Source organism: Engraulis encrasicolus, chromosome 19 (assembly GCF_034702125.1).
Source record: "Engraulis encrasicolus isolate BLACKSEA-1 chromosome 19, IST_EnEncr_1.0, whole genome shotgun sequence".
In the NCBI taxonomy this organism is placed as follows: Eukaryota; Metazoa; Chordata; class Actinopteri; order Clupeiformes; family Engraulidae; genus Engraulis; species Engraulis encrasicolus.
In genome coordinates, this window is record NC_085875.1 from 7,247,814 (window position 1) to 7,270,313 (window position 22,500).

Consider the following 22,500-nt stretch of genomic DNA (forward strand, 5'->3'; position numbering starts at 1 on the left):
TCAGTGTAAACGACTTTGTGATAAGTGACCTGTCGTGAACGGCCGAAGTTTCTTCGCGGCCACCCCTGATTTGCGCACACTGACATATTTAATTTTCTAATTGTCAAAATTATAATTTCTTACAAGTGGCCGGATGACAATGGCGCGGTCTAAACATTGCGATGGAGCGCACGGAATTGGCTTGAGCATCAACCATCTGCCACGAAACTAAACAGGCTAGTTTATCTAATCTCTTCAGCATAAACAACAGCATGCCTCATTTCTACACTTATTCCGAGCGAGCAGCACAGTTTGCGTGCTTTCATCTGCCGTTCCGCCCTGCTATCTATGTTAATTCTGGTTTTGTTCACCTTGCAGTATTAAAGCAACCATGCATGCACTGCGGACACTCAAAGGCAGCCCGCCGCTATTATAACTAGACCCAACAGATGCACTCCGTTGACTTTGCATAACACTTAAATCTGCTTTAATTCCTAATAGGCTTGAGCTAGAAGCTGCTGATACATAACCAGTCATTCTGTCGTGATTCACTTAATAGGCTCTTGTTCTACACTCTGTTAATTAAAAAAAATGTGCCATAACTAAACTAAAAGTGAAATTAAAAGGCAGCACACTAAATTACACTGAGATATTCCTGCTACATTTACTGTTCCGAAAAGCTCCTTTAAAGTCAAGAAATCGATGTGCAAATGTATAACGCGTACTTCAGGTGCATATAATTGAATTCAGTTCACAGTGTAACCGTAAAATGGGCGCAAAGAGCAGGGGTGTAGGCCTACTAGAGAGCGCAAACCACAACTCGATCAATAGGAAACAATTAAACACGTTAACCAAACAGCGTGTAACGTCACTTCTATGCAGCCCTAACGCGAAAGAAGCTCTGATGGCACATTATGAACTTGACATTGAGGACACCCCGACAGCCTCTCCAGCTCGGCTTAATACTTTCTCTGCGCCTCCCGAGTAAAGCCCCCCAGTTATGCTTGGAGGGGTTTTGCCGTCTGCCCCCAAGGCTTTTACAGTCGTCTTTTACGCATACGTTTCTTTCACAAAAATAACACATGCAAGTGAGGCGCATTCTGCACAAGCAACTGACCCATCTATGTTGAAGAATGCGGGCCTACTCACTCAACGTTGGTAAGCGAGGAGCGACCATTCCACCCAAACACAAGCGAGATAAACACATACTACAAATTCTCAGACTACGCGACATGGACACAAGAAAAGGCGCATGACGTCTTCAACCACAGCAAAAAACATTGCTAAATTATACAAAAACTGAGCAAAGTATGACGATAATGTGCAATAACTGCAGATAACATTTGATGTGAAATAAAAACAAATGTGTAAGACCAAAGTTGATGCATTGCATACCAGCCACAGGATGCTACATCACCACTTTACTGACTATTTTCAAAGGCATCAATACACACCAGTGCGCACGCCACAACTAAAGCTCTCTCTCTCCCTAGCACTACCCCCACACACACTCACACACACTCAGACGCACACAGACACACACACATTGTCAACAGGCTCAGAAGCGCCACACGCGCCATAGCGACACATGAATGCAAGACAATAGTGTGATATGAAACCAATTAAAAACAGTGCTACTTACGTGATCTGCTAAGTTGGTTGAAGATCCCGAAAGCTCCTCGTGGTCCGATTTTGAGCTGCCATCCCGTTCGTCAATTACTAAATCTATTGGCATTTTCCCTTTCAAACAACTGATGTACCGATGGCAAAAATTGTCGCAGAGCTCGTGAACCTATAAAGGCAGAAGAACATATTTTCAGCACGCGGGGAACTCCACAGGCAGTCCAAGTATAAGCACAATTAAGGCGCATTATCGGCCACCGCGAGGAAACAATAGTGAAATTGTTGCAGCACTTATTAAACCCAAGGGACTAGAGCAACAAGTTGAATGCATAGAAAATAAACATGTGGCAAAGTTGTCAAAATACCTGGAAAATATTTAGCACCTGCTAGAACTGCCTGAGCTCAGTATCCCATCATCACAATTTGGCTACTATAAAACCCCATGGTTTGATCAATAATCCTGACATAAGCGTTACAACGCTTTGACCCTTTAGTTCAAGTACAATACACAAAAGCCGAGCTGCAAAAGCCTATTGACTGATATACCATATCACATATAACCAAATGGGCACTGAACAACACAAATGGCCAATGGTTCACTATGCGATGCAACACAAACACTGATACGCAGATATTATATTTTTGAGACTCAGGACAAACAACAGCAAATAGATTTGGAGGCTTATTTACCTTTTCTAACTCCAAAAGATGAAACCGCAAAACTTGTATGGCTTGTATCATCTGAAAAAGGAAATGTACAAGGCATTTTTAAAATGTCGCAGTCGACACCTGTAGTTTTCTTAATGAGACATGATTTGCCAACTTTGGAGGATTTTATGCTGAGTTTGGGAATTGTATTTTCAAACACAATTGGCGCTGGACGTGTGCGTAATGATAGATTTTGGAAAAAAATATGTATAATAAAACCATTATGACATATTATACGAAATTAACGATTAATTACAGCATAATATTCGGCCGCATGGATTTCAAATAAATTCCTTATCCATGCGGACGCGCTGGGCGGATTCACCAACAAGGAGCCACTGCGTTAACCCTCCCCTAATCAGTGCTCTCCCTCCCGGCCTCCCGCGGCAGCCTAATGCCCTGCCACTCGAGACCCTCCGAGCCTCTTCTTGTTCACTTCAAAGGAATCTGTCCAACATCTGTGTTGTGCTTTTGCATTAAATTCTCCTATTATTTACTTTGCAATGTCAAGAACATGGGTGCAAGTTGGAAACTCGCAAAACAACTATAACCATTGAGTGGCAACATGAAGCAGATGCAATGCGTTCTAGTATCTCGCTTACCAAATTGTCCAACTCTGGATTTGAAGAGAATAGAGGTTTTTCTGCGCGGACCTAAAATATCACCAAGAAGCGGAAGGTTAATTCAACCACGTGCTATTGCTATATTGCACAATGACACCTACGACAAAACCAACAAACTGCTTGAATAAAATATCACCAGTTATTTTAGCAAGTAGTACAGTAGCCAAAATTAACCCTGTGACAGGCTTCCACTGTTCTTAAGTTATTAACCAAAATAAAGCATGTTTTTATGACAATAGCTATCTTCATATTTCAGCCGTTTGAGTTCATAACATATTTTTCAGAGCAATAAAAAATTGGTGAAACTTGTTCAGTAAGTAAATGCACTTGTGTGTATAGTAATTGTCAATGGTGCAATCGTAAGCATTGTCACATAAGCACGAGTAGCAGACGAGTATATGTAAAAGTGACCTGTTTGGCAAAGACTGCGATGTCCTCGTTGAAAGAGTCGGAGGAGCAGACGTCGCCGCCTGCTACCCCGGGCTCCCTGGGAGTGCACGTCGCCAGCTCACACTTCTCAAAAACCAAGGCAAGCAGGGGGAATAAAGGGTGACTGCAAGAAGGGAACATAAACTAAGCCAAACACAGCCGATTTCTTGCTTCCAAAAAGGTCTATGCTAGAGCCGGAAATGTTTTTAAAAGTTTTAAGCACATATCGAAGGCTTTATTTTCACTATCAGTGCCGGCCATGGCTTCCTTCCCTTGCTGTTTGCTAACAACTTGAAGAGTTGAATCTTTAGATTGTTAGGCATAGTAGCATTTCGTGTATGTCGCCCTTTTACTTAGCCCAAAATATCTATTTTTCATGGTAGGCCTATACTGACACTAAATAATTGCTTAGTTATTAAAATAGTAGTACATAATATTAGGCCTTTACGCATTGACCTCTATTTCATTTTCTGACAACACTGTGATAATGTCAAAATAATAATCCAATTGTATGAAGAATTGTGAGTAAAAACAACACGCGCTTTAAGTTAGTGTTAAGTGTTGTTTTAGCACTGGTAGCCCATGTCTGGACACATTGCTATTGTCCATCGGTAAGAAAATGTCAAGTATTAAAATTATTAGGCCTAAAATTTTAAAAGATAGGCCTATGCTTCCCACATGTAGACCATTTAGAATTAAGCAATAACAAAGGTAGACTAACGTATTAATATAAAATAAATACCCGCAATGTAACTTGAACATAGAGGAAGTTTAAGCTGTAAATATATACATGTATATATTTGGCTATTGCTCCTGCATGACAGTTTCACTTTAATCGCTCAAAGAATTCTGCATTGAAAGTGAAAAATACACTCTCGCCTTACTCACCCATATATTAGATCTTTGTCCCTCTTTAAAACATCGTTGACAGCCGAGCCCATGCTAGTGGGCATAACGTTGGGATGGGGTGCATGAGCACCGTAGTGCTGGCCGTGGAGCGGGGGTCCATGATTCAAGTGGTGAACCTGGGGAAGCGGCCGGGGAGCGTGGGGATCGTACATAGACGCCGGAACTCCAACTCCGTCCATTCCCCCATAATGGGCCAGTTCATCGTACTAAAGCGAAACAAAAGTGATATCAGAGGATATAAAGAAATGTTTGCATGATAGAACTGCACAGAACTGGTGACAAAAGAAATTAGCGCTATCCTTCGAAAAATGAAAGGAAAGGAAAAGGGGGAAAAACATAACAAACCAAAACACAGGGACAGCACGAGGTTCAAAATAGTATTCAAGCCATAAGAGCGGTGCATCGGATAGCATGACAACACCAGTACATTTACTTTTAGGTGCAAAGCAATAGTTTTGAAATTACCAAAAACATTCTAAACTTCTGTATCCCCGAGGCTGAGTTACTTTCGTGCTACTAAGTCCTTTTAAAACAGCTCCACGAATGCCTCGGAGTTCGCCGGTATGGCAGGGGCTGTCACGCCACTGGACGAGTTGAGATACAGCAGAAATGTCAAATAAAATGCCTCAGATTGTGGTAGTTTGTAAATGAACCACCACCGACATGCGGAAAGCGATTGACGAGGCCCTCCGATAGTGGATTTGTATAGGTAAGTGTTGGAGATTTAAAACCTACCCTTTGCGCCATCAGGCTGCGCTCCAATAAACTCCTGGATGTGTCGTATATTTAATATCCCAGTCTGGTAAGAATGTGATTTACTGGTAAGATTCCTTTTTCAACCAACTTGGTGAATTCTCCTATTCTCCAATGTGGTTCAGAACAAGCAGAGGCATCAGGAGTTTTGCAATTTTTCTTGTTTTCCTCTTAGCCCCCAAAAAAGAAAAAAAATGTCAACCACCAAACTGAAGGTTACAATCGGCCCATCAACAACCTGCATGTAACTAAACTGTCGTGTCTCATGGCTTTTTGCCACTCCAGCTGTCAATCAAAGCCAGAGGTTGTCAAGGTAATGAATGAATGATGGTTGGTGATGATGTTCAAGAGAGGATGAATCTTTTTAGCCCGTTTTCATCCAACAACTCCGCGTCTCCTTTATGCCTCCGGATCGCTATCTTGTTTTATCATTACTGTAAAAAAAGAAAAAAAGAAAAAGAAATTAAGAGATTGCAATTCAGATCTTTCCTTCTCCCGGTAGGTATTTCGTCTATCTCGCAGTCTGAGATGAGTGAGTGTCAGCGAGTGTTGGCAGGTTGGCTGCTAGCTTGCTTATAGAACAGAGTCAGTTCGCGGCGCTGATCGGCGGGAGAATGAAATGACGGAACCCGGAAGTAGAGGTGGCCATAGCCAGTCCTACAGCAGCTACAGAAAGAGGAGAGACCAAAGCCTGTGATATGCAGAGTATGCACACGGACGGCTTCAACTCCTGACGGGGGGAGCCAAACAACACAGCATCTGCTCTCAACCGATTTCGCTCGTTCTATGAGCTCCTAAAAGTAGCAGAAGATGGAAAGGAATGGAACACGGTTGTGCTGCAAACTCCTCTCGCGTTTAACGTGACTAGTGTTGGTTACGTTGTAACCAAAGCGCACCAGAATACACCGTTTCAGTGTTCGAATACGGAGACACCGCACATGTTGCAATACTTCTACTTTTATCGGTGCGCACCCCAAAGCGCGTTACGCATAAACAACCACTGCAATGTGCCAACTTGCTCCGGTAGTTTTGATAGTAATCGTTAGTTTTATCAACGGCAAGTTTCCAAATAGGTTGCGATAAACTGACAACACAAACCTTCAACAGCCTATCTGAAACTCAAACTATAAGTAGTTTACATTGCAGACGACTGACAAAATCTTATCTATTGACGTATTGTTTTCATCTCCATATGCGTAAAAATATGTCTGATAGAATCCAAGGCTGGTTATCTATGAATAAGGCAAATTAAGTGATGTTGAACACCCCCTTTCAGACAAAATGAACTTTTCCAAAAGAGAAGAGGTTTTTGCGAGGAAAGTAATTTTGTATGTCTTCCGTCCAATCCTATCTCTAGATAGAAATCCGTGCCTTACCTCAGAGTAGTCAATTACAAGAGTTCCCCAAGATCATCAATCATAGGGAGAGTCTGAAGTTTAGAGGAGGGGCAAAAGCTTTACTCATCGATTGCTCTACGGCTGCCCCCTCTCTCCCTTTCCCTCAAGTCCAAGCTTTTTTTCTGAGCTTAAAATCATACCAGGCCATCACTCCCTACTGCTATTTAGTTTCATCAATAATAGGCTAATATAGATTGTTAAGCTTATGCCATCCTTGTATCGATAAGTTTTCACACAAATGGCAACATTTATGGCTCCGTGTCGAAATTAACCATGCACGAATGGGGATGCGCCCGGCAGACTGACGGGGAAATGGAATGGACGGAGCAATAAGGTCAACAATCTAGTCTACTCAACAGACAAACAAGACACAGGGCTTGCCGAAGCAGTCAGACAAATTATAACGATATCATAAACGATGCAGTGTACCAACAATTATGTTTGTGACACAAGGGGGTGGGGAGCCCTACAAGAAAAAGTAGAACTGAAGGGTTGACAAACGGCTCTGCGGACATTAACATGCAATAGAGCAAGAGAGGGGAACTCCACTGTGGAGCAGAGTGCTATGGCAAGCTCTCCCCGGGCTGGTCAGCGCTGCATTCAGTGAAATGAGAGAGGCTGGCTGAGCAACTCAAGACTGGTACTACTTTATTATTAAATCAACACTTCAAAATGCGTGCATGTGCTACGGCTTCTAGTCTTGCCTCTGGTCAGAATCGTCCACGGACAAATATGGTAAGTTTTTCGAAAATCCTTTTGTTATGGACTAAGTGGATCCTCAGTTGTGTGCGTCTTGAGAGGACCAGTTGGAGATAGAAGTCAAAAAGCTGAGTGCGCGTATAGTATTATCGTCATTACCGAAAGCGGTAGGAGTGGACTTAATCACTGTGCGGCGAGAAAATGAGAACCCAGGGTATTATTTGAAGCTGTCGGCATATTCCTTTACACTTGAACTGGGCCAAGTGTATTTACGTTTTCTTCTTCTTCTTCCATTCTTGGTTTGTGTTAACCCCCTGGCAAAAGGTTTGCTATTTTAATATTTTAAGCACTTGCTCTCAACACGATGACCTAGGATATAGTCAGCCTACACCAACATTACTTAAGTGTTCATTTAAAACGTGGCCGTGGACTCAGGTCAATTTGAAACTGAGTTCTAATAAATGTTTGATTGGTAAACAGCTACTGTTTTCGAGTCTAGCATTTTTAGTGTAACCTATTACGCACAAGACGCATAAGGTACTGAGTTGGAGAGATCAAAACATCAATTAGCATAAATATCTGGCCAAAATGGAAACATGTGAACCTTGTTGCTTGAATTGTTATTATTACTGTGTATTATGGCTGTGCCTTTGCTCGAGCTTTTAGTTGGTAAACAGAGTCAACAATCCCTCATAAGAAAAGATTCAAGTAAGGTAACCTAATACTCAGTCGGATGTGCGCACTGCAGTCCTTTTGCCAAATTTTTTAAATTAAAAAAACATTCAGCGAGACTCATTTTTATCTACATAAAAATAAGAAGCATGAATAAAATCAGTGTTCCAATAGGCTAGACTCTGTGTACAGGTCCCACGCCTGTGCAGAAGATGGCATTAACAGGCGGTAAAATTTCATCTCGTGGTGTCAAATTGAGGTCAGTTTAGGGTTAAAGCTCTCGGTGTCCGCGTGGGACATGCCCAGCTGCGTTCGGATTCATTAGGGGACTGGGGATACATTTCAAGAAAAACACGATCGAGACAATCACTAGCCAAGAAGCCACTCCGTGGCACATCCTGTAAGTGTAGATACTGTTTTTAAAGGCTTACCTATACAAAGGGTTTCCCTCAACCTTTGCACTAGATTTTATAAAGTCATACAAATATAGCAACTATAGGCCTAATTATTTGTTAAAACACCAACTAATGCGTTTTCATCATGGATGCAAATACAAAGTATTGACAACATAACCACTTAAAGCTACTCCTAATCAGCTAAAAGTCTTAATCCCCTTTGAAACTTTGCTTTAGTTGGTTTAGTCTACCTGTTTCCAAGAGACTTTAAGTAAACGCTGTGTAGCCTAGCCTGTTCTACGACCAAACACTAATTGTAGTCAACGTTCTTGTTTTCTCTCTCTTGAGAGCTCTTGAGAGAGAGAAAAAGAAATGTTTGAGCTAGAGCCTAATCGTGATTTCTGAAATAAGCTGGATGTATAAGGCATAACTTATTAGCCTAAATACACCAGATATGTGAACATCAAGGGTAAGGTCAAAACGGCATGTTGTTAATGCGTACTTACAACATAGGCATATCTAACAAAGGTAACAGTTGTTTGTTGAAAATTGTTGACACTGTTGAAAATTCTCTCTTTCAATAGGCCTATATAGAAGTAAAGTTTAAACTTAAACAAATACATTTTTACTGTGCCACATTTGGTCACTTCCTAAATATTACCTCGCCGTGCTGAACTCTCTTTGACCCCCCAGTGAAATGTGACTGGGGTCCTTGAAGCTAGACTGGGCAACTTAAATACTTGTAAAAGTTTCGCGACTAACTGTAAATTCCTCCCTTCCAAAGTCGTGTGTTCCCCAGACTAGCTCCCATGAACGCCTTGGCAAGGCTGGAAGAAAGAGAATGGAACTCTGCCATTCCCTTAAAAATCTGCAAAGCTCTTGTCTCTGGCGGAAGACACGGAAGGGGCGCATAGACGGGCCAGTAGTGCCACCTAGCGGATACGCATGCCCACACCAACTGTTTATTCACAAAGTTGCGACACTTCTAATTGCCGGATGGGTTTACAGCTAAAAAAATGTTTTAAATTACTTCCGTTTTTTTAATATATATATTTGAGTTTATTTATTGACTTTATTGGTAGGGGCAGACAGATGATGAACCAAATGTAAAATATGATGCCATAATTCAAATAATTCCGTTCTTAGGCTAGGCTACTTGTCTTTATTTACATTAATTTAACGCATTTTAGACACATTTTTAATTCCCTTTATAGGCCACATCTAACTACTTAAAATGTGTATTTGTTAGCTCTTAAAGAAACGCATGTGTGTTTTGACAGTTTTCTTAAGCTAGTCCGTAAAATAAAATTTCTTGGAAATATATTTTCAACCTCCAAATTATTGTTTCAACCTCGAAATTATTATTATTATTATTATTATTATTATTATTATTATTATTATTATTATTCCTATGTATAGGCCTATCCGTAGCCTACTGCGTGACTTGTGACTCGCTCTGTTTTTTTAATGATGAGGGAGTGTAACAAACATTTTAAAACACTTGATTCGTCTGTTAGATTTAGTTATTGGTGCATTCTGTCCGCATGACTTAAAACATCACCCACACTCGTTATTATTCAATGTACCGTTAATATAAAAATGTTGAATTGATTAAATGATGATTATATGATTAAAAAAATAGCTTTCATTTTGAGAAGATCACTGTGTCAAGTTATCCCTGCACGTGGATAAATCAGATAGTTTGTTGTAGTTTATGTAGGCCTAGGCCTGTGCAGTTTATGTTATAAAATGTTATAAAATTATCGGTAGAGCTTAAGATCATTCCTGACGCATGTTCCGATATCTAATATTAGGAAGTAAGCAATGGCGCAAAGAGGGAAAGTTAATAGCGTTTGACCCTCTCCCTGCGTCTCTGTCGCTCATCATCTATCAGGCGTTAGAGTCTTTAAGTGGCGATATTGGGGCTCTTTCATAGCAAACACGTTGGTGCTTATCTATACTTTCCAAGCATCATTGTTCTAAATGCTTTGTTGCGAAAAGAAACGTCCGATGGAGAGGCCCTCCCCGCGTGATCAAAGGAAAACATGGCTTTAGGCGCCAATGACATTCCCTCGTCCATTAACGACATTATAAGATATAATTCTCCTTTTCAATTCTCTTCACTGCCGTAGCACTGCGATTCTCTTCACTGCCGTAGCACGACGATTGCCTTCTACCCCTCCAGTCATCCAGTAATTTATCTCAAAGGAATGTTTAACCAATTGTGTGCATATTTGTTTTAGTTGTCTGTTTGAACGTTCATGTTTATTTTATAGGCCTAGTGTTCAAGATGCAACTTTCTGTATGGACTGTCCTGAAGTAAAAAAAAAAAAAAAAACGAAAGCAAAACAAAATAAAATGTTATTTATCCACAAATGCTTACAAATGGTGGCTGTGTGCTCATCCTTGTGTGTTTGGCGTCCTTGTACCACAAGCCTTCAGGAAAGAATGTGCCAGGATTCATTATTATGCATGCACTTTTATCCCCCAAAGACCAGAGGACTACAAATCAGGGACTCCAGTCCATCTCTCTTGGCTCTGCAGGCTACTGGATACTCTTTGTACAAACTGGACACATGGCTGAAATGAAAGACATACATAAACGCATCGACACAGGGTGCAGTGTTTGTCCAGTGTCAGCCTAGCAGCTGAGTGTTTAATGTGTGAGGTACCATATTTCATATGGAATCTTCCTGTATAGCTCTGGACTACTAACTTAACGTGTTTCTCTTGTTATGGGGGAAATAGAGAGGGAAACAAACCAAAGGGATCAACCAAACCGATGGACACAGACAGAGTTTGCAGAACTCACACAACAAAAGCAAAGTGGGTCATGAGTCTTTTGCTGAAGCCTTCTGTCAATCGATTGTGATGGCTAGCTACGGTGCCGTCCGTTATCACCGTCAGAAACTATATGCTTCATACCAAATGAAGATGTTCAAGCTATTTGCTACAAATTTCATTGACAGGCTGTAATGATCGTAATGAGGCAAATGATTAATGATACCCACTGACTGGATAAAAATCGTTGGTACATCAGTTTGGTCAATCACAACATCTGACAGAACTGGAGCTTAGATAGAATCCGAAAATGTGTGATCCTTTTTTTTCGTCTTGACTTAGATCTATTTAGACAAACTGCAAAAGGATGGGGCTGAAACAAGTCCCCCTGCAGTATGCACTATATGATATATATTTTTAAAAGGTATTCATCCGAAATGTATGAAGTCATTGCACCTTAAATTAAGCAGAGGCAAAGTGTCAAACTCAAACTCACACATGCACATGCACACACACACACACATCCGCGCGCATACACATACGCACACACGCACACACTCACACACACACATGCGCAAAGTATGCTCATACACGTACTCTCTCACTCACACACACACACACATGCATACACATGCAGAGAGAGAGAGAGAGAGAGAGAGAGAGCAGCAAAAATAATGTATGCCACCGCCATCTATTCTGAATAGCAGCAAGTTGTATTGATTTTAAGACAGAGTCACCTGGAGATGAGCAGCCTAGACGTGGAGATGCAGCAGCCATGAGGATGGTTCTCATAAACCAGGGGAGGGTCGCCAGTCTGTTTTGTATTACGAGTGACCCACCGCAAAGTGAGTTACATCAGACCGTGAGGCCTCTTGATCACAAACAATGACTTATATTTGTGGAACACATCACCAGTTCCTTCTAAGCTGAGAGGGGAGAGAGAGAGAGAAAAAAGTGTGTGTGTGTGTGTGTGTGTGTGTGTGTGTGTGTGTGTGTGTGTGTGTGTGTGTGTGTGTGTGTGTGTGTGTGTGTGTGTGTGTGTGTGTGTGTGTGTGTGTGTTTTGCAACAGAAAAGCAAATGGAAGAGAGATGGAGAGAGAGAGAGAGAAATCCCCTTACTCATGAATTGTTTAAAAGCCTCTCCAATTTAAACAAATGCAGTTGCCACGTTTGTTGGGTGTTTTGTTTTCCGCTGTTTCTTCCTGTTTTGAGCGTTTCCCTCACCGGTTCTGGAAGAGTTCACATGATCAAGCAAGGTACCCAGGTAATTACGGAGCATTGTCAAATAAAGGCAAGGCTGATTCAAATGAGGAGTGAAATATCAAAGCCGAGTGTTCCCCGTGCAGCCCGGTTGCTTATCCGCACAAGAGATGGAAACGAGAAGAGTGCCACAGGGACAGAGAGAGAGAGAGAGAGAGTCTGTGACAACACTCAGACACACATCTCTGAGTAAATATCACACCATAAAGACCCAACATGTCATAAACACACACACACACGCACAAATATACATTGTGCGTGCTTCATGCACATACAGTACAAACATGCACATACGCATCACACCCCCACAACTCCATCCCCTCACACTCTCACAAACAACACAAACATGTATTTTCCACCTAAAGCCTATATTCACCGTCTCACTATATACTGTATGTGTGTACTCAAACACATTGAACGTGTGGAGCGTTGTATACCAGTGTCCAAAGAAACAACTTTTGATGAGTCGATAAAGGCCGTCCGCATGAAAAGTGTAATTTTCTCCACGTATGTCTTATCTGATGGATGAAATCAGATGTTGCGTGACCTTTCATGTTGTGGGGAACGGGGTGGTAGTCGAGGAACAACCAAAAGTAGCAACTCATCTGTAAGGTTTTTTTGTAATAATAATGAATATAGTGCCACTAATAAAATCCTCACTGGGAACTTATATTCTGCAGAGGACGTGTGGTGCAAAACAAACTGGTCCAAGCCTAGTGTGTCATAGTGATTTTCAAACCCTCTCACTTTGACATGTTTCAGCGCCACTAATGGTACCAACCAAACCCCCTCCAAAGCTTGTTATACCCTTGGAAAATAGTCTCCAATTGTCCTGCAACAGTTTCTTAGTTTGTGGACCCCACACACAGATGCAATGCACACGCTGTCAGGGAACACAAAAGAGCTCACCCGTCTCCATGCTATACTTTTATGAACCCCAAGCACCAAGGCTTTGTCATGGGGGCTGCCTTGCTTATTCAGACTAATTCTCCTACGTTGCTGCAGCACAGCCATTCGGCAGACGTTGGTATGCACATTACACAGGGAACACATATTTCAAGTTTACGAGATGCAGAGATCAAAAACAAAAAAATCACACACACGCAAACCCGCAGTCATTTTCATATACAAAAACAAACACAGATATATATATATATATTTTAAAGTTTAAACCAATGTCGAGAAGGGTTTGCTTAACTCAGTGGATGAAACAGATGGGTGGCTGTGGTTAGGCTGTGTGCAATGGTTGGAGGCAGAAGAGGAGAGCCTGAAAGAATGTTTGAGAATTTAATCCCATAAACACACACTTCCCTCCTCTCTAGCTCACGGCCTGCTCGGAGGGATATTTTACATGTAAATATTCACTCAGCAATAGAACTCCATATAAATTATTGAGCAAAAAGCCAAACCAAAGAGTTGCATCGTCCCAGCAGCATCGCATAAGCAAAAATCTTACACACACACACATACTTTTTTTCTTCCCACAAAAAGGTTCCTGGTTGAACATGAAGTTCAAAAAGCCATGTGGGTGTGAAAAATGGTCGCAAAAGAAGCAGGGAAAGGGAAACAAAATGGAGGCGAATGAAGACATGTGGGTTATGTCTCCTGGCCGTTTGTAATGAAGCACAAATGAAACAATATCTGCTCGAAGCCACAAAACAAAACATCTGCAAAAGGACATTGTTGGGGTTTTTTTTTCAGAGCGTATACTTCAGTGAATATCTTTTTTTCATGTCTACTGTGTTATATTGCTGAGACAGTTTTACCACTGTGCGATCAATGATGTGATTTGCAAAGCATGCAAATGGAGATTATTTATCAACTGACATACCATGTGCCTTTGGGATAGAGATCGAGTTTAGGGAAGTGGAAACATTTGGGACAACAAATTTATGAATAAAATATATAGGCCTATCTCTCTTTTTTTGACTCTTTTTCCGGTCATATTTTCTCCAAGAAATGTTTTATACTCTAATATTACAACCCAGTTTTTTTCCCCCTTCCCCAGCCCTTTGTCTTCTTTTTCACTCATTTGTAGAGAGGGCATAAACCTGATGCATTTCCCCAACTGTCAAAAAGAATCTGTGAAAGTTTCCAGGTGTTCTGTGTCTGACCACATTTCAGCTGCAGCAGCTTTGTTACATTGTGGCCTGTGGCTCAGCCCATGACAGTCTGTCACAAGTTGATGGACCTCAAGTACCGGCTCTAGTTAGTCTAGTACTTAGGGACTCCAGAGTCTGGCTTCCGAGAGAGAGAGAGGGGGCTGTGGGTAGGGGTTTTTGTGGACGGGCGAGGGGTGGTTGACTATCGTACTGAGGCTGCGGTCTGGATTACCTCAAAAGTATTTCTTCACTAACAAACAGGTAAAGCCTGCAAGGCATGCGAGAGCCTCCAGATACCTCTGCTGAAAGATGCTGATAACACTCGGTTCAAAAGGTCCACTCTCTGACTGAGAGGGTCATCCGAATGGTAAAAACATACACACACATGAACTACGTACGTAGGCCTCCGCATACACATGCACACACGCACACACGCTGATTGCAATGAGCCCACATCTCTTAACCCCTTAGCACAGAGCATATGTTATAACATTACTGTTACCAAAACTGTAATGGCTATGTCTTAATATGTTACTTAAGGCTCTCAGTACTGGCCTAGCAATGTTGTTATGATGTAGTTGAGTGCTTTAGGCAAATAGTAGATAGGCCCGCCGGCGACCCCATCTGCGGTAAGAGGCTACTACAACCCTTGAATATGAAAAGCGTTAACATTCTGTGGCCAGGAATAACGGCTTTTCATCCAAGCTACAACGTCCTGCCATTTGGAGCAGTGCTGGCCTTTGCTACATTGCAAATGATCCCTGGTTTCCTTGAGAGGTAAATTGAGCTGCTGGCTTCTCCACTTGAGGCGTCTTTTCAAAATGGCCTCAGCTCAAAGGTATGCTCTGAAGGTCTGCCTCAGAACGACCGTGTTTGTCCACAGAAACCATATAGGCAGTCTGTTTATAGCAGTGCTTTGTACCACTTGTATGAGACCAGCAAACAAGCAGACATTGGACATTTGGACAAATAAACAATGGGGTTTGTGAAAGGCACAAATTGTACTGCTTGCTAGCACGTACAGTTTAATCCAACAGAACTTTAGATTGGACTTTGGAACAACAGCAAGAAACTATCACACAACATAACATGCATCTCCTCCTCCCTACAGTCAAGACGGAAATACACTATGAACCAAACACTTATTTCCTTTGTTGACACAAGTCGACACATGTCAGTCGGGTCAGATTTGAGCAAGTAGGCTATAGGCTGCATGATTTGAGGACTTCAGAGGGGTAGTATGTTATATGGATAAAAATGAGGAAGATATAATTTTCTGAAAAATTGTGAAAAACGGCAAAGCCTAAAAACATTACTGTGTAAAACATTTCTATCCAACTTGAATTCAGCCACCATGTCCTAGTTGGTAGCCAGGGAAAGTTTCACTAAATTATATTTGTCTTTAACTTAGCTGGTCAAACATCCTGCAATGATGAGTCACCAGCACATAGAACGTGGTAGGCCTATATCAGGCCTTTGTGTGGGTGTAATGGTAGAAGTAGAAGAGGCTAGTTATACAGCATGTTAAGACATTTGAGCAGCATTGGTCGACATAAAGTATATTGATTTTGAGAGTCGGTATGTGAAAACAGATTTATTGACATATTCTATTGACTGCCTCCGTAGTTTTCTTTAAATACAGCTTAAATACTAAATATTTTAACAACCATATTGATTGAACCATATGTATGCATACAGAATCGGTGCGCCAGGGTGTCCATCTTCACTTCACAATGTCTTGCCATAGTGTGGCAAACAACATAAGCAGCAATCATTTCTAGTTTCATTATTATGTCACTCATCAAAAACAACTTTGAACACAAGCCAATTGGCAGACAAAAAATGTTTAAAGAAAACAACCAACAGACTATTGATAAATTGTCAACAGTTTTTGAACGGGATTTGAGCTAGATGTGCGGGTATGTTGATTGGTAAGGTCTTTTCACCCATTGTGCTGTACTACGTTAAGAGACAAAATAAAGGATGAGGTTGTATAAAGAGATACACTGCAGCTGGCAGAGGAAGGACCAATATGGTTGGTAATTCTAGATGATGTAGGCCTATCTTAATTGATTTTTTTGGCTTTTTTTTGACAAGTTGCATAAAGGTGTCATCCACAAAGGATGGATACATAGAATAGGTATTAGCAAGGGATGCAACCCCTGATGTGTTTGGAGCTTGTAGCTTCCTAAACACCAATTCCAGCAGTTTGTACTAAACCAGTCAAATCCATATGTAGCCTCAAAACCACTCCCAACGCCTGACAATACAGTATGTCGCTTCTATCTGACATGTCTAGCTTGGCTTTACCCTGCGACACAGCGAATCCTATGACAATTCTTTATGACTCCTATAGCCTTCAAGCCTTTGTGTTCTACCAGTCATGAAAAGCAAGTATGTGTGTCCCTGTTCTGTCAATTTGAAAGACTATTATAGCTGAGAAGTAGGCTGTTGGTACAATATCCCATAGCTAAGGGTAAAGGTGTACACTAACTGCCCGTATTGATAGGGAGCAGCATGAGTCTTAATTATGCATGATGATGATGACAGAGGAGTGGGTTAATCACTAGCACTCCCGATTCAGGAAATGTTGCAGCTTGATGAGAAGTATCCAGACATGGGTATAGGAGTTAGTCAGCATCATCAATCTCCCGTTATCACTTAGATGCTTCTCTAACATACCTCAAAGCCACACTGAGGGTTGTCAAAGAGGGAACTGAATCAACCCTAATAAATATAAGTGTTGTTTACACAGAATGAGAGTACTGTTGGGGCAAAACAACAAAACAGTGGAAGGACCCAAGAGACATAGTGGTATAAATAGATGAACAGTTTGTATACTGTACCTTTTTTGAGCACAGGAGAACAAATAAAAAGAATCAAAGAATACGTCTCCTCATTTTGAAAAAAAAAAAAATAACCTAAGCACACTAGTTTGGAGCTTTTGCAAAATGTTGACTATCTGTAATATTACGTTGCTTTGGTGTTACTACCATTATTATTGTTATTGGCCAAAGGCTAGTTCTCTATTTATTCATCTATTTACTTATTTATCCAGTTCTTGGTAGAATGTGTTGCTAAAAAAATAAGACTGAATGCCAAACTTGTTCAATATTTTACATATAAACAAAAAATAAATATAACTTTTCTATCACAGATAAAAGCAAAAATGATAATATAAAAATATGGTTGTTTTCACCACCATGTTTTGCTTTGTCAACAAGCAACATGGTCACGTTTTTTTGTCTGCATGATGTGGGCCATGGCAGACTGCAAAATAATGGTCAGCTGAGGGTTAGTCATTGTTAGGCCCGCATACATACACAGCACCGGGAGATCCAGCCACCCTTCATCCGTTGTGTCATTTCTTTGTTCCTTGATGCAGTCAAATTTGAAATTTAATGCATTTTCTTCCAAGTACATCTGTACGTGAAATCGAGTATTCTCCTTTAATATTCACCAGCGTGTTAATTATTAAAGGTATGTATTTGAATTATAAATATACTAGTTATACAGAAGTAGGCAAAGCAGGCACATAGCCCCGGGCTAAATCCTCCCATTACCCATTATTTTCCAGTCTCCTGCCTCCATTCCCCCCCCCCCATCTCCTGCTATCTTTATGTCATCTCCAAAAACAGTAAGGCATTCCTTTGTACTTATCCCACCCCTCCCCAGTATGACCACGGAAAAAAGGGAAAAAAATGAAAAAAAAAAGAAATCCCCCCCTCACTATGTATGGGTGCTGCCTCCTTGAAGTAGGATGTCACACTTGTCTTAAATATAATAAATTGCTATCTTCAAGGCGTCCCCCGAATCCCCAGCACTCCCCCAGCAGAAACCTGCCTAGTCCGCCCCCATCCAGCCCGTCCAACATGTCACAAATCATCCGCCATGGCATTGCTCCGCGGTAAATCATTAACTTTGTCAGAAATGACTCTGCTAAGAGACAAGGGCCCAGAGATGCAGCAGCAGCAGCAGCATATAGTAGTCTATGTGTGGGGAATATAGAATGGTAAACAAAAGAAACCCTCTGCTAATGCTACTGCTGAAGCTCTTCTTTGCCTCTGTGTGTGTGTGTGTGTGTGTGTGTGTGTGTGTGTGTGTGTGTGTGTGTGTGTGTGTGTGTGTGTGTGTGTGTGTGTGTGTGTGTGTGTGTGTGTGTGTGTGTGTGTGTGTGTGTGTGTGTAGTTGGTTTCTCTCTGCTGTCTCTCTCCCTCGCTCTGTCTCTGTCTTCTCCTTTCTCACACTCTCTCCATCTCTCTCCCTCATACACACACATACACATGCCCCACTCTTGCGTTTGTTTCCCCCCTCATCTTTTTCTCTGTCCCTGGAATCCATGAATAAAATGCCAGAAGTATCAGAAAAGGGAGAGGACACCAGAGTAACTGTCAACCACAAGATAAAAAGTGAGATAAAATATTAAATTCAAGTGCCTTTTCTATTCTGGGCCTGTTACGAGTTTTTTCTCTCTCTCCTTCCCTTTCCCCCTTTTTTTCCTGCAGAATTTATGAAGAAGAAAAGTTTGTCCACCGGAAACCTAGTCTGCAGATTTTTAAAGCCTATCCAGCTCTTTTCCCCCCCTTGCTCCTCATGTACGTGCACCCTGACAACAACTCATCATTGGAAAATATAATCTGCCAATGAATGGCTTTTTAACGTGATTAATGTCGGCCTAGGTGATTTGTGATACCCTCGCTTGGCGGTTTAAAGGTAATAATTACATATACATTATACGCCCAGGCTCAGGGCGTCGGGGCATTATAAATTGCTCCTTATCTCCCGTCCTATTCCAACGCCACCAAAGCGACTGGGGGAGATCCTCTGGTACCTGCAAGATATCCTCTTACACCTCCATCAAGGAGATCACTAATTTTCTTTCAATTTCCTTCCTTCCACCTCTCTCTCTCTCCAGCCGCCGGAGCCTAAAGAATGATTGATAATGGATGGAAGGAAAAGCAGAGTAGTACTGTTTTTAACCTTGCTGAAGTCATTAATCCGGTTTATGCCCATGAAGGTAATAAAGGAGACAATGAATTAGTCATTAAAGCCCAGGTCAGTTTATTAGAATCCCTGATTGAACTGTAAAATGACTTCTTCTCCCAGGCTGGATGGCTGGCTACTAGATAGGTGGATGGAGGGAAGGAAGGGGGAGATCTGCACAAAGACACCGTGCTCCCAAGGAGGAGAAGAGGAGGAGGCTGGCTGGCTGGCTGGCTGGCGATCTTGTCTCGAGTGTCAGAGGTTGCGAAGAAATACAGGCTTGTAGACTGTCTGAAAACCAGATGCTCCGTTGAACATAAAGGTTCTTTTCAAACCGTTCCCGGCATATTCTAAGCACCTGTCCTTAGTGGCTGGCATTTAATTACTAAATTAGATATTTAGAGAACGTTTCAATGGTTCTGCTGAGAAAATAATGTGTTCTTTCAAGGTGGGGACCCTGGCTGGAAAAAAAAAACATGACTGCTACAGATTTGATCCAACAATTTTCTAAACCAGCGGATCCTAATGAGCTCACAAATCATTACACAGGTAGCTTGGCTAATTACTGATATCATCTGTGTTAAGTGCAAGTCCACAGGCAGATGGAATATGTGGCATGGATTTTCATAACCCTTTACTGTGTTGTACGCTTCCTTTTTGTGTTCGTACATGCATCAACATGTAATATTATGTGTATGTACTTATGCTGTACATACCTAACCCTAACCTTGACCTTAACCCTAAAATACAAGTGCATATACAGTATGTTACACAATACACACAGCCACATGTGTCGTTAAACTAATTAATGGAACAGGGACCTTAACATCACAATGCAGCCTGGATTTCCTTTCTCTGTGAAACCAGGAATTGCAGACTCTGAAGATTTTCACCATTTGTCTGGCTCCAGGAATAGCCATAGATAGTGTCACTTAACCTGTGGTTGGCGGTGATGATGCAGTCTAGTGAGTTACTAACCACATTTTACTGCCTTCATTCAAACACTGTAAGTATACTTCTCCTTCCACTCACCTCACCAGCGTAACTCTCTTTCCAGAGTCTCTCCACGACACCATGTCTCACAGACCTCCCTCTGACTTTACCCTGCCTCCCACACTCTTGTCGTCTTCATCAGTGCATCTCCGTATTGGCCCTATCTGACATCAGCCACTGCTCAGGCGCTGGCTGACAGGACCTTACCTCGCACTGCACCCAAACTTTGGAAACGTGCGTAGCTACTTCCCACTTCACATTTAGGCACACTGGACTCCAGCAGCAACTGCACACCGAACTCAAACTCAAAGCCACTCATCTTCCCATTCTGTCTTCATTCTAAGTCTACTTCACTCAACATTAACTTGCATTGCTTGCTTCTTACCTTATGCAATACTATTGACTTGAAGCTGTCCCTAGGATGCCTCTTGTATGTTTTATTCTTGACTTTACTGTACTAGTGCCTGCTTTGTGCTGGCTGTGTGCTTTATTACTGATCGTGTGTGCAAATGTGACCTTGAGAGAGCAGCAAAGGGTAGGCCCACCATTGATGGAAATATATCATCATTATTACTGTTATTAAATATTAATATCATTATGAATACGAAAACTAGACACTATAGATCGAATAATGCTTTGAAAAAATATGAATACTAGTCTGCCGGTGTGTGTCTTTTCTAACGGCAGCCCATTGGCAAAAGAAAGCAAAGTAGTTATCCCAAACTCGATCTGCTGGCCAGCTGTCATTGTGTTTGTTATAGCTTGTGTCCAACCAACATGGTTATTATTTATTTACATATGCATGGCATGCTCTGCTTTCATATTTTAATGACAAAATAAATATGGTCTTCCCTGGAGCCCATTGGGTTTTTAAGATCAGTTTCTGCTGAATCCTCAAACAATAGCATGGAGTGTACTGCTCCACTTAAACATTATTATTATTATTTACAATTTTAGAGTTTCATGATATAATAAATATGATGTCAATTTTGACAAAAGTGCTGTTTAAAAAATATTGAGTTGTTGTACAGTCGACACTGTGGCCACACTGTATTCTGTGGGAACAGTCCCTCCAAAAACGCTTAAAATAGCCCCTTTGCGCAGAGCCAATGATATAACCTTACTGTCACCAAAATTGTAATGGCCATGTCTTAATCTGTTACTTGAGGCTCTCTGTAATGTCACAGCAATGTTGTTGTAGTTGAGTATGTTCAGCAAAGAGTGAATTGGCCCGTTGACGTGCATGCGTGCCCATCTGCAGTAGGAGGCTACAATCTTATTTTAGATGTCAAGATGTTAGCGGAGAGAGTAGAGAGAGAGAGGTTCCATTGGCCCATTGTTTCATGGTTCTATTATGGCGCCCCTCAGGCAGACCTAGGCAGACCTAAGGACTGTTCTATTCATTGTAAAAGCATTATGACACGCCCCTTTAGGCAGACCGGAACCTGGTCATGTTAGGTGCCCATAGAAACCTATTATGTTGGAATATCTCTGTAGAATATCTCTGATGTTACTGTGTGTATCGAGGGGCTGTGCAAAGGGGTGCGAGGGGCTGTGCATCAGTCACCTGACCTCAAACCTTTATCTCTTGCAGTAATGTAAAACATTGCATCCCCTTAAACGTAAAAAAGTATGTTGCCCTGATGTCTTAAGCATGTAAGTTCAATAAACTTTATGAAGCCTCGAGCTCGAGTTAAGTCTCAAGTTGACTTAACTTACAAACTTAAGGCAGCAGGGCAACTAACCCTGTTTTTGCTTATTTTTGCAGTGTACTACTATGCCAAAGAGCAAGGCACATTGGCATGGCCAGAGCACATCCTCAGCTGTACCGAAGCCTATGCTCATCCACAATAACATTAACCTTTACATACATTGGCTCATGGATGACTTGACAACATTATATCAATACATTTTTGAGTCTTCGACATTTCAAAAGGTTTGAGAATTGATAGAAAATGAAAAATTCCTCATGAAACGAACAAACGAATGTGAAAGCAAACAAAGAGGCCTCATTCATGACAGCATATCACCACCAGCTTTTCAACATTGGTGGGGGGCGCAATCAACCAGTGCTCTCCCCCATCCTCCTCCATGATTGAGGTACCCTGAGCATGGTACCGTCCCACCGCACTGCTCCCCATGGGGCGCCACTGAGGGCTGCCCCCTTGCACGGGTGAGGCATAAATGCAATTTC

The 22,500-nt window shown here is 41.6% G+C and overlaps 1 protein-coding gene across 8 annotated transcripts in view; it reads right to left on the bottom strand.

Annotated features, from left to right (window-relative positions):
* The window catches only part of meis2a (Meis homeobox 2a), a 148,606-nt gene extending 142,729 nt beyond the window's left edge, over positions 1 to 5,877 (bottom strand). For all 8 annotated transcript variants that reach the window (XM_063183551.1, XM_063183552.1, XM_063183550.1 and 5 more), the window contains exons 1-6: positions 5,007 to 5,877; positions 4,251 to 4,477; positions 3,345 to 3,486; positions 2,913 to 2,963; positions 2,293 to 2,343; positions 1,622 to 1,771 (exon numbers count right to left, since the gene is read on the bottom strand). In XM_063183551.1, coding sequence (XP_063039621.1) covers positions 1,622 to 1,771; positions 2,293 to 2,343; positions 2,913 to 2,963; positions 3,345 to 3,486; positions 4,251 to 4,477; positions 5,007 to 5,018 — 633 coding nt within the window. In that variant the 5' untranslated portion in view covers positions 5,019 to 5,877. The remainder of the gene's footprint in view (positions 1 to 1,621; positions 1,772 to 2,292; positions 2,344 to 2,912; positions 2,964 to 3,344; positions 3,487 to 4,250; positions 4,478 to 5,006) is intronic.
* Positions 5,878 to 22,500: the final 16,623 nt, after the last annotated feature.